Genomic DNA, 14,035 nt, shown 5'->3' on the forward strand with positions numbered 1-14,035 from the left:
AGAAGACTTTATTTTAGCTGGAATTAATTTTCGCTCAAAAGACATTTTGCTGTTTTCTATGGAATTTATTTTCACTGATTTTTGACAAGTTGAATGTAAAATATAGGAAAAAAGGTATATTCACTGGATTTTATTTTCACTGAATCATTCCTTCAGCGAAAATAAATTCCAAGCGAAAATAAAATATTTTACAGTATATCAATAAATCAATGAATGAGCAGGAGAAACAAAGTACACTGATATTGTACAGACTTTTATTGCTTAAAACAAATTTAATTATAAACTTATTCAAAAATCACATTACAAATAATATAACAAAGTTATTTAATAAAAACTTAATTAAACTTATTAAACTTATTAGAACAATAATCATCTGAGCTTCCCATTGAGGCAGAGGAAAAAAGTTTGTAGTGTTTCTGATAACCTGCAAATTTTTTGAATGAAACTCAAACTCTCCTTTTATGCAAATCTTTTTATTATTTTAACTCTATGCAAATTGGTCATTTTGTACAAGATGCAATATGGACAAAAACATACGTTTAATATTGTTGTTTCTATATACTCCTTACTGTAGACAAACTAAATCAAACCCACTAATACGTATGTGCAGTGATTGCTATTGTACATACCAAAACAGCCAATGCACATACGTACTAGAGAATTTCATTGTTCCTTCAAATGAATACACAGATAAGTGAAACAATTGAAGATAACAATAATTTTTTTGAGCAATTTTTTGCACTTACAAATCGGCGGGCGTGAGAAATTACACTGAAATAAAATTTTATTAGTCCCCGTTCGAACGAAGTCCGAAAACGGGGACTTATAATTCGGTCTCCGTTCGTCTGTGCGTCCGTCCGTGCGTTCGTCCGGAGTCGTATCTCAAAATCCCTTGGACTGATTTCGTTCATTCTTTGCATGTGCCTAGTACTTTATGTGGGACATATGCACATGCAGTGGTTTAGCGATTCGATTTAAAATGGCCGACTGGCAGCCATCTTGTTTTTTGAAAATGTTGTATTTTGGACATGCTTTGTCAGTTGTCATTCAAACTTGGTACATAGATAATAGTTAGGATACATGTCCATGGTGATTTATTTCGCAATTGGATCAAAGATGGTCGACTGGCAGGCATCTTTTTTTTTTTTTTTATGCGGTATCTTGGAAGTGCTCTGTCAGTTTTCATTCAAATTTGGCATGTACATGTACTTTATACATGTTAGTATGCATGTCTATGACAATTTGTTTCAAAATCTTGTCAAAGCTGGCCGATTGACAGCCATCTGACTTTTTTACCTTGCTACTATATTTCCACAATTTATGTACCATTTTTATTCGTATTTGGCACATACATCATACATATCAGTGTGTTTCAAAATCAGATCAAAGATGGCCGAATAACGGCTGTTTTAATTTTTGGCCATATTACTACTACACAGAACACGTGTTTTGATGTAAATAAACAATCTGTTGTATACGCCACTTGGAACTCAAGTTTCTGGAACACACTCGCAACAACCCCTCCGCTTTAATATAACGAGCGCAAAGAGAACTTGCAAACATTTAACGGGGACTGTGTCATTTTCAATGACTTGTTTTTATTTCATTTTCGGCTCCTGCTCATTCCGCGGGTTCGCGAAACAAGGAATAATAAAAGTCTGGCCTTATTTCTAAATGTATATCGATTACACTAATGGTTATAGCAATACATTATAAACTCTAATAAGTCGTACATGTATATACTCTCCACAGAACATTAATTTCCAAATTGGTTTGTAATTAATTAATTTATTGATTAATGAAAATTAGTTTATTGATAAAAAAAGGGTAGTGGATAAGAAGAGATGGATATTCTGAAATTTTGTTTGAAACTGTTCACAAAAAAATAGTGCTGCTTAAAAGTAAAATTTGACTTAGTTTTATCGGGAGTGGATATTTTTGATCACTCGATTGCTTTGGTAAAAAACATAGCCCGCCATGATGTTCGTGACGTATTAGTTGGCCGGCATCTGTCCTTCGACCCAATGGATCAATAATTCCATTAACCAATCAGGATGCCGCTTGGTGATGCCGGTAGAATCCAAAGTTTTCCGAATGGTAGTGATCATAAAAATTACATTGGGCCATTCCAGTTTATATCTGCACCCCCCTGTTGATGTCGGATTTCCAGCACTGTATGATGGGGAAAATACCCCGGAATTCCAACTGTATATGGAGAAACAGAATCTGGAAATCCAGACGAGTATGGGAAAAAAAATTCTGGAAATCCAGGCAGTTATGGCTACTAAATTAAATATGGCCTAGTTTATCTCACCACATACCGGTTGATGAGGTTGGATTTCCAACAATGTATGACTGAAAAAACTTGGATTTCTGACTGTATTGGGCCAGTATGAAATAGTTATTTCTGAAATTAGATAATGATGGTGGGACGAATGAGCTCATCAACACCGTGAATCAGGACTAGTTTGGATTTCCTTTATCAGATATAAAATTTTGAACTTGGTAAATTAGCATATGATGAGAGTTATATTTGGAAATCCTACTCTGTATGGTGTCACAAAGGAACTCATCAACACCATAAGTAGGACCTATAGTTTTGGATTTCCATTACTGTATGGTGAATGGTGATTTGGAAATAAAACTTTGTATGACTTATACACCCATGGAAATTATACCCTGTATGAAGTAAACACACAAACTCATCAACAGGGGGGGGGGTGCAGATATAAACTGGAATGGCCCATTGCGGAAGTAAAGCGATATCATAGCATGATGAGTTGACATGGATTTAAGTTGAAAACTGCACGATAGTTATCAAAAGAGGTGATTAGCAATTTTTAAAAGGTAAAATACTAGTCGGTCTTGAAACGAGAGTTTTTACATGAATCACGATAACAGTTCAAATGTATTTTACCAAATCACTCAATAAAAACGTTGATTTTTTTCTTGAGTGGCGTAAACTGTTAGATCGTAAACTCCGCTTTGACCATGTTATATCGTGGTAAAATTGATTTTGAAAGAATTTTAACTTTCAAACTAAAGACTGTGTCTATCACAGAAAGTATTTACTTACAAACAAAGAGATGATAATTTCACAAAATTGACTAGCTGCTACGTATCGTGCGACTCAGTCTATTGTTTACAAATTATAATGCACGACTGACAGGATGCATGTCGGTCGGTACATAATTATAATAACAATCGGACAATAGTCCTGGTCGGAAGCATTTCCGTGGTGGTCGCTAATTTTAAGGGCCGACCACTGCCAAGCAGCGTGGCGAGAACCTTGGTCTTAATTAATGGCAATAACGCATGCAAAGGCTCATGGTATTGTAGAATACTTTATTAGTCCCTGTTTCAGGCGCAGCATGAAAAGGAGTATAGTTTATTTCCGGTTTCCATCTGTGACATCTCTAACATTTTCTCAGAAATTATGCAGCAGATATCGATGAAACTTGGCAGGTTGATGAATAAGTTTGTTTTTCCAGACCTGAAAATCCTAAGTGGGTCTTTTAAATGATTTTCATCCAAAATTACCCCTCCTAACAGCACTGAGAGAACAACTGAGCATGCTCATAATAAATAATTAGCTTAGATTGTAATGCTAGGGCTTTTAGTGATGGTACCATTACCAACTGTGGAAACTGTAGAGGGGTGTCAGGGCTACATTTTGATGGGAATTATAGTGGTGATACTGAAACAAACCCAGGTTCTGGTAATATACAAAGACCTCAATTAACAAAGTAGTCAAGTTGTTATTAAAGGTACATCAAGATTTACTCAGATTCATGAATGCAGTTTCTTGAGCATTTATGGGACATAGTTTGGTTGCACTTGTGTACTCTGAGATTTTGGACTCGGATCAATGAAAGTTTTCAGTTATGACAAATGAGTACAATACTAGAAATCACTTTATGATGAGTTGTACCTACATAGAGTACATATTAATTCAACTTTTTGCAGATGTTCCATGTATTATTTTAACATGAGTATTTTATAATTAAATGAGAGTTACTGTGACATTCATGTCTTGTTTTAAGTGGAATTAATTTTTGCTGAAAAGACTTTTTATGTGTTTTGTATGGAAGTTGAATGTGAAATATAGGAAATTTCATGAATATCATTCCAAGTAAAAATAAAGTATTTTACAGTAGATGGTTATTTGTAAACTACAAAACACTATGGCCATCTGCTACATACACAGGTAAAGACTCTTGCATTTTGAATAATTTGTAAATATGGGACATTATGCTGGAACATGTGTAGGCAACATTTCTGTTTCAATAATGTTACAAAAATAGAGATTTTTGTTTGTGCCATATTTCATAAAGTCTGCTCTTATAATATGAGTAAGCCTCAAATTCATTTAAGAAAGTCTGGTGATAAAACAGGTTCTGGTTTTAATCATGTTTGCAAATTATCACTTATCAATTAAACATTAATGATCTACTGTTATTATTTTGCCAACTTCATATTTAATTGTCAGTACATAGCTAAATATCCCAAGTTAATTAATTATTAATAATGAATATAAATATTAAAATCATACTTTATGCGTTGTCTTCCATAATACAAGATGCCCAATTTTTCCTTTTTTGCAGTGCGTCTCTCCAATATGCAAATCAGTGTTCTCCACAATCCAAATTAGCTGGTGGGCGGTCTAATTAGCATAAATTTGCATATTAATTTGCATATCATTTACATACAGCATTCTCGCATTTATGACATGAACTGCAATACACACTAAGTTATTTACTCTTCTCTTTTTAATTTAATTGGAACATGTTACAATTTTTTGAAATACAGATTGGTAGTGACCAATCTGTATTTCAAAAAATTGTCAATATTTACGAAATGCAAAAAGTTTGAAATCGGTGATTTATGCGTTCGCAAATTATTCTGCGTTCATGAAATGCAATTCGAGTAACCAAGAGCAAGTACAAAACATAATTGAGTTATAATGTAGAAAATATACGAGATGATTTGCCCACGAAGCCAAAACGGACAATTTGTCAAAACAAAATCCATAACATTTTTATTTGTGGCATCAGTACTCACCCATGCCGACGGACGGTAAGATGCATTTACGCATGTACGGCCACGATATGTTGCGTTTTCACACATTGTTTTGGAATTCAAGAAAAAAATGCTGCAATCGGCAAAATAAAAGAATCTGATATGTTCTCGAAAGATTAGACATAAAAAATAGATAAATTGAAAAAAGTATGTGGAAAAGATAACTAAAATATTATTCAATTACAAATACTCGCGATAAACTAATCCAGCAGCCATGTTTGATGTTTATTACCGCTTTCCGAATTTAGTACAGAAACACCCAGAATGCGCTGTTCCCCTATGCAACTTAGATACTAAATCGTTACAGCGCCAACAGCAGTGGGTAGCAGACGCTCGTTGAATGGGGTAGGCCAAAAGGTCATCAGTTTGCCTTCTCCATGCTGTTTTCACAATGAAAATCGAGCGAACGTTGCAAATACGGCTAGAATTTAAATTTTTGTTCGAGTTTACATGCAATCTGCTAATATATTTGTTTATTTTCTGTGCATATACATTTCGTTCGTATTTACTTCTTTCTTTCGTGATCGGAAGACGATTATTAAAAATACAGCTGTAAATTGAAACCACTGTAGTTGCGTATCGTGAGCATTAAGTGGCAACAATGTCGGGCAACAATGAATTCAAGCGATTGACACATTGCCATGAATACACTTGATAACTGCTTGCAGACTTCCAATGGACATTGTTTATGTTTGGACTCTTGAAACAATAGCAAAATAAAGGGTTGGGCAACTACTCTTTTGTTTAGGCTTGGGAAGAACAATGCAAGCTTTTAACAAATAATTTCAGCTGGATGTACATTGGTGGGCGGCTGTTGAGAGTTACTGGGTGGCCGTAAAACTTGATGGGCGGGCCGCCCGCCTAAAACCCCTTGTGGAGAACACTGAATCATAATCAGCTCTTTCATTTTTATTTTTTCCATTGAGATTTGAGATGGTAAAAATTGCACATGCCAGCAATACAGAAATGCATATTATTTTCAGGACTTAAAATTCTTGTTCTGCACTTTACTTTGTTTTTTTATTTAATTTTTATTACCTTACCTGTATCATCAAAGATGGAAGGGAAAGATATATTAAGGGAAAAAATGTCTGTCGTTGTTGTTGTCGTTGTCGTTAATAATTTTTAATGTGTGCACAATAACTTTACTAATTCTATTCCAAACCTTACCAAACTTGGTCACCTAATTCATCAGTATAAAATCTTCCCTTAGTATGAACGACAGATATCCTGTGTGAAAATATGCAAAAATTGAGAAAGTAATAGTCAATATCTAATAACAAGTGTTGACTGTTTCTACTTGACTGATTACTGGCGATACACATTCACTGATCCCTGTATTGCTGTATGTCTTCAATGAAGTAAATCATTTATCTTGTAGTCAATAACGTTGGTAATGTATCTGCCAAATCCCATGGGAATACTAGACTGGGTTTTACATGGTTTGTTACAGTCTAATATACATTTGCAAACATACCAATAGAATCTATAAACTATGTTAACAGAAAACAAGATGTCAGATAATTGATATAAGCACTCCTATGAATAACCGTATGGGTGCCAAACTATTGATCAAGATCTGAAGGTGATAGAAAATTATGTCTGTTCAACAAAAATCTTATCCCTATCTGTTCAAATTTACATTCTATTTTTATACAATTTTCGAGCATGTGATGTTTTGTTGATGTGTTACGCCCTGGTTGAATGTAGGTTGACATACATTTCAACAAGACTAAATTCATGGAAACCATACCTCCCCCTGCAAATATTTTTGCTACACCTAAATCCATACATATATTTTCTTCAAAAAGTAAAATGTCATTCACACTGTAGTCCAAACCTGTTGATTTCTTTTAATAGAAGAAACATAAAAATATGTGCTCTCGATTTGTCTCCTGAATTAACCGCTCTTCCCTCAGAGTTATTCAGCCCTCAATATGAGCCATAAATTGTACCCACTTGCATGCATATATCTGCCCTTAATGTGTGTCTGAATTATATCCCATTACACAGAAATATGCTACTTTTATGTTCCTAATATGTGATTATTCTGCTCCCATTATGAATTATATTCCCTTCCCCAAACAAATTTTCCGCTCCTAATATGTGATGTGAGTTATACCCCATCACAGACTACATGTATGAATGATAATTTCCTCAAAAGGTATTTTGGTAGACTGCTTTCTCACTGCTGTTACAATCCTAAAACTTGTTTGTATTCAAAATTAATTATGACAATGCATATTCATATTTCAACAAACTAGGTTAAAGGAAATATTATATAACAAAGGGCAAGGTCACCAGAGTTAAACTGTTTATTTTTATTTCTGTGATGTTGTAAAAAACAAACAAAAAAGTTGTTATATGCACGTTTCAAACTAACAATCAGAAACAAATCCATTGTTGGGATTAAAAATCACTTCTTTTAAGATTTTAATTTCTGTTTGTTGTGATAAATTCTGTTACAACTGGGAGCACTTTTTTCTTCAAAATACACAATGTAAAGTAAACATAAGTATGCAATGAGGGTTGTACTAATAATAAACTGTTGCCATGTTTTCTAAGGAGAAACTAAGTGTTTAAAGCTGAGTGTTTAATTTATCAGGGTTGTGTGTCACTGTATTTTTTTCGCTTTTGAACATATAACCCTACCCTAAACTTTTTTTAGTCGAATTAAAAAGATTTCAATGAATTTATTATCTAGAATATTGACCAAATCAGGAAGAATTTACTGCAAATATTGTTAAGTAATCACCAAGCTAGCACAAAATATATCATGTACCATAAAGGAAAGGAAAAAGAAATATAATCTGACCTAGCCTACTTGTTTTCAAGGTGCATGTTGTGGAACCAGACAACTTATTTTGTTTGCCTCATGGCTATTTTGATATTCTTATTCTGGTGCCAATCAAATTACTTGTAGGCCATTAACTTGTAGATAGTGAATGAATCTTGGCCAAGTGACCTTAGCCTATACCCAACAAGGTACAGACTGATCCTCTTTTTGCTGTCTTACCCAAGGTGTCAAATATGACATACTCAACAGTGCTCCATTGATGACCCTTTACAGTGCACAAATTGCATGTTGAGAAAAATAAGTTTTGATTCTAAATTTAACGATGTTCATAACATTGGATATGTCATCCAGAAGTTGATCAAAACATGAAAGAGACGAAAATATTCTGGTTTGAGATTTAACAAGTGAGTATTTGTTCTCATAGCATTACTTTGTTGATTAAGATCTGGTATATGTGAATAGTTAATTCATAGCTCTTATATTTGATCAGCAGGATTTTAAATTGGATTCTACAAGCAAGTTAGCCTGGAATCTAGCCATTCCAATTACACTCAAAATGGTGTGCTGAATTGCTATGTAACTATACGAAGTCAGCCCAGAATTTTTGAATTCAGAATTGTCACCACTGACTTCAGTACATTACCGGTACCATGGGAATTCGCATGCATAGACTGATCTGTAGGTAAAGACCAAACCACAACAGTCTTACGATCATACATTTGTACATGTAAATAGACGTCATTTTGGTGCGGCTTTGTCACGCCGTGAAACACTGTTTCCTATTGGATTTGAGAGCATAATTTTGTACTTTATAACCAATTGTGACCACGTATATCCACACATCTGTGTGATTTTTACAGACAGATACTATGACTAGTCGTTTTGATCCAAGGGACAAACAGATTTTGAGTTAGCTGACGCTGCGTAGCTGCTAAGTTGTTTTTGTCATTTTCTTGGTTAAAAAAAACAGATTTACGGTAACTGCAGCCTTTTGATCTAGTGTGGACACATTATACTAATTATTTGCACACAGACTTTTAGATATGTTCCCTCTAAGGCGGCTCTGGGATTTTGTTATTTTCCTATTTGTTTCGAAATGACTTGCCAATATCTGAATACCGGAAAAAACAAAATCACATTGTTTTTTCAAGATAGCTAAATTATTATTTCTTCCACAACTATCATGTACATATATATCTCAAATTACGCAGAATGATGGTGAGCGTCGTCTAAAAAAACTGTTTTGTTGCTTATGTTCTACTAAATTTATTTATTCATTGGTTCATTTATTTTTTACCGAAAATACCTTTCTGTGTTTACACAGATCACGTGACTATGCACGTCCATAAACGCATCCTGTCAAAATTTTGTCGATTTCACATTCAGTGGGAAATAAGCTTTCCATTAATGTATAGCTTTGTAAGGTTCAATAAATATTTTATATGCAAACATCAGTTTAGAAAATCAATACCAAAAACCTATACAGCTTGTTTTATTATTTAATCAGTGGCATTGACGCAACATACATTTATGTTTTTAATAATAATCTTATGTAATATACCCATCTGTGAGAACAATATAATTTCCCAGTACTTGCTTACTTGCGAATTTGAATGAATTTGCAAACTCAGGAACAGTGTAGCATAAGACAGAAATAGAATTGCCGGATACGTTTCATGTTGCTGGTATTCTCGCATGTGATCTCTCTCAATATTGAAACTAAACAAAAAAAAAGGTGTATAGAGTACTATAAATGTGCTGGCTCTAACCTTGTATAATCGGTGCTCTATGCTAAGTTTTACATAAGACACACATCTGTAAGTAAACTATAGCTTTAATCAGTATCTTTGTAAATGTTCAGTAATACTATAATATTATGATTATTACTATTTAGGAGAATGATTCAAAAGGACTTTTCCAAATTGTACAAATTTGCCAGACATCAACAGGTGGATTTGAATTTATTTTTGGCTATTCCATCGCCTATGGGCAAACAAAATGAGGAAGATCTGGTAGTAAAACATCAGAATATAGTGACACAAACCTACAAGTAGTCAAAAGCATGGCATTATGGGATACACTGAATTGTATTGTAGAAATTTATTGTTTATTTGTTATCGCTATTTAATGTAAATTGTACAGTACAGTACATAAAAAAGATATGCAGTTGTGAAAAAAGATGTGATAACAAAAAAAAAACATATATATATATATAGGCTATGTTTTTTGAACAAAAGTGAAAAAAAAATGTTTACCAAAAATTCAGTTGCAGAAAATATTTTGTATTAAATTAGATTTACAATAAAATAAAAGGCTGAATTTTGGCTAATGATTGCAAACAGGTTTTTACAGTATATATTGTATCAAAAGATAAGTACAAAAAAGCTTTTGTTTGAACTTTCTAAACCTCTAATGCAGAGCTTGTCGTTATTGTGATCCGTTTCTAACCTGAACACCATTTTCCAGTCCTCATTTTGATGGTTTGCCTGTACTCACTCTGAACAAAACACAAACAGGAAAACTAATAGCACAACAAACAAATAATCCTAGAACATTTATAATCAAACGAAAATAAAAAAAACGCATATTTGTTCAATGTGTATGCACATACATGTATAAATTAAAGGGTTTATTTTGGTCATGATATTTTAATAATCAAATGTACATTCAATGCAATTTTTGGTTTGTATGCACTTCTGTTAGAGATTAGCTTCTAATACTAGCTAACATAAGTCAGTACACGAAAAACTAAATATCAGCATTGTGTTTTTTAATCACGACTCTGAAACAGTTTCATAGAACCCCCAACTGCTTTAATAAATACAATATCCCCTGGTTTATTCTTATTCAGAAAATGGTTGCTATTGTTTTTATATAGCTTCATGTATACATACATGTACTCGGACAGCTGCTGCTTGTATTCAATTGCCCTTAGATGAATCCATATACCCAATAGTAAACCATGTTTATCTCTTTTATTTATGTTGTTAGCATGCTAGTATTGTTCACTGTGTCACCTGTTACTTGACTATCCGGACGTTCTAAAATTTTCGCAAAGTTCATAACTAAAAAAAAAATGCAAGTAGCAAAACATTTTTACCTTTGTTGTACATACCTGTAATAATATGATAATTATTATGAGTATACCTCAAAGTATGCAGAAAGACAGTACAGCGGAAGTATTGAACGACGCGCAGCGGAGGTAGAAGTGATGGCGTACTGTCTGAGTGCATACATGTACTTTGAGGTATAGTCATAATAACATTGTTATTATACATCTTTTCCTTCCAAGAATACATCATGGGAATGCCAAAATCCAAAAAGTTTAGAGCAGAATTAACTTTTTTGTGTGGAATCTGGTCAAACCTGGGTGGCAGCCATGTTTGTTTTTATTATTAGAGGACACTTACGTGCGTAATCATTCCATATTTGGAATTTCCTAATATGGTAGGATGAAAATACCCTGTAAAATACCACAAAATTATGGCACGTTGTAACTTATGGTGTTACGGTGACAGATGTATAATGATGCAAATTATTCTAATAGTAAAAACTCGTATTACTGTTGACAGAGAAAAGTCGTATATCGTTTGCAATCTATCTAGTTCTTATACATATATACAATAGTGTCTAATTCGATCAACACTAAGAAATATACCATTTTAAACCATCCTAAGTTATCTTTGGTCACCTTTCTCAAAATACTTATAGAAGAATTAATGAAAATAATGAAGTTGATTCAGTGCATTTACTTTAAAATTCATGATTGTTGATAAAAATCTGCTCACTGTTGTACGTGGTTGAAGGTTGTATGCACATTGTATATATAAAGAAAAGTTGTGAAGTTGGCAAACTCATTATTGTTAGAGAATCCAAATAATTTTTTTTTATAGTCAATAACTTGCAGTGGGTTGCAATTGAGTCAACATGAATGATGTATCTATTTAAAGATAGCATAAACAAATACTTATTTACTTTACCTACCCACAATTTTGTTGAAACTTTTATTGTATGCAAATTACTCTATTTTTATGCTATGCAAATTAGCCATTTTTTTAATGTAAAAAGTATTTTTGTTAATTTATTCCTTTTGACTAGATCAAAACATGATTCTAAAGAAATCTACTATAATAACTTTCAGTCAGTGGAAATTCTTAATGAAAACTTCTTTTTCTAATTCGTGAATATAGAATGAAGCAATGTGACAGAATCATGCAGTCGTCATTTCTGTTTCTTGTTGAGCTATCAATCTATCGCGGTATTTCACTACTCTGCCAAATAGATATTAGAGCACGTATCCTATCGCCAAGCCAGAAATTACAAAAGATGTTGTCTCCATCATACTGTAATTGAAATGAGAGATTACTTGAAGATGATTAAGGTGTGATTTTGGATTTGATTGCATTTAAAATTGCAAATTTGTTGTCTTTGCCTTGCCTTGGGTATGAGGATATGCTCAAACATAAATAAAATGCCCATTTTGATAGTGACAGAAAACTAGAATTTAATCTTCAAATTAACCCAAATACACATCTTGTTTGTTTAGGGTATTTTTTGTTACTTGTTATTGTAAAATACTTTATTTTTACTTGGAATTTATTTTCGCTGAAGGGATGATTCAGTGAAAATAAATTCCAGTGAATATACATTTTTTCATATATTTTACATTCAATTCATCAAGAATCAGTGAAAATAATCTCCATATAAATCGTCCAAACAGTATTTTCAGTGAAAATTAATTCCAGCTAAAATAACGTATTTTACAGTACTTATTTTCTTCAGTCCCATCCTTGGTTAGTTAGAAGTAATCACAACATCTCTCAAAACATATCATTAATTTACAGCTTTGTTTGCATTTTTTTCAGATATAAGCTGTATGTATAATTTTACTGAATGGACTTTGATATTATTTAAGACTGTCCTTATCAAGGTAAGTTCACTATTTATTTTACAATTTTGAGATGCAAAGCACTTACGAATTTTATGTGTTACCATAAAACCATTTATTTTCAATGGCTTTTAGTTTCACTATTTTAATGCTTTAAAGCACATTCATTAAGTTTTTTAGATAACAAACTTGGCAGGAAAACCATGAATTTTATGGATATTTTACATGTTTACATTGATTTTATTTAATGGATTTTACTTATCACTGAAAATAGCGAAATTTGAACCACTGAATAATTAGTGCATTTACAGTATTTGGGGACAGCAAAGAGAAACTCCTCTGTCATGGCAGTACCCTTGTCTGTCCAACTTATTAAATTTTTTGTCCTCAATCTGATCTGTTAAATTACATTGTAGTTTAAGGAATCCCAAGTAATACATAACCTCAGACCACTGGGTGTGCTTACTCCTATTACGTTGTATCATAGTTGTTCACACTATTCTGACACTCAATAAATTTGTCTCAGTGGTTCATGTAAAATCTGCTCTAAGACTACCTATCGCTTGAAGACACTCAAAGATGCATTTACTGTGATAAAGAAAACCCTATAAATTTTCGCATCGCCCTGTGAAGTGATTTGCTTTAATGCACTTCACTGATGTTTGCTCCATACTTATAATTTATTTTTAGCCCACGGCAATAAACAAAATTCTATACAACAATGGTTTAACCTTTTGGCCGCACAACCCCCCTGCCAAACTAAAAACTCAGTGACTCAATTTTACACAAGAAGTGCAAATAAAATATTATCATGTGACCTCATTTTCCTTATCTGAACTCTTGAACCTATATCATTAGAAATCTTGACCTTATTATAAATCGGTCAATAATATAATAAAATATAATTAAACAATACTTGCAATATTTACTTACTTATATGCATTGCTAACATCCTAAATATGCGACCCTAATAATCTTCACCCCATGACTAACACTTAAACATTTAACAGTGATAAGCACCCATCCTGTTTAATGCATGACTTTAGTGTGTATTAATAACTGACAGCATTGCATGTATTGTTGTTGTTTGTAGTGTTCATAATGGAGGTAGTACCGCCACATATGACCATACCAGCTGTTTGTCTTTTTAAGCCATCAAGTGTTGAAGAAAATAAAGTTGGTGAGTAAGTTATAGTCAAGGGAGTTCATTGACCCCCTGGATCAGCTTAGACATAAGCAGTCGTGCAGATATCTTTTGGATCAGGAGAGCC

General features: G+C 33.0%; 1 protein-coding gene across 2 annotated transcripts in view; it reads left to right on the plus strand.

The window, feature by feature from the left end:
- Window positions 1–14,035, plus strand: part of LOC100375162 (uncharacterized) — a 34,134-nt gene that overhangs the window by 5,309 nt on the left and 14,790 nt on the right. Inside the window, exons 2-3 of one of the 2 annotated variants that reach the window (XM_002732042.3) lie at window positions 12,742–12,806; window positions 13,858–13,944. In XM_002732042.3, coding sequence (XP_002732088.1) covers window positions 13,866–13,944 — 79 coding nt within the window. In that variant the 5' untranslated portion in view covers window positions 12,742–12,806; window positions 13,858–13,865. The remainder of the gene's footprint in view (window positions 1–12,741; window positions 12,807–13,857; window positions 13,945–14,035) is intronic. The other variant, XM_078006948.1, reaches the window with a different exon arrangement.

The sequence above is a fragment of the Saccoglossus kowalevskii genome, chromosome 15 (assembly GCF_978046115.1).
Source record: "Saccoglossus kowalevskii chromosome 15, keSacKowa6.1, whole genome shotgun sequence".
NCBI lineage: Eukaryota > Metazoa > Hemichordata > Enteropneusta > Harrimaniidae > Saccoglossus > Saccoglossus kowalevskii.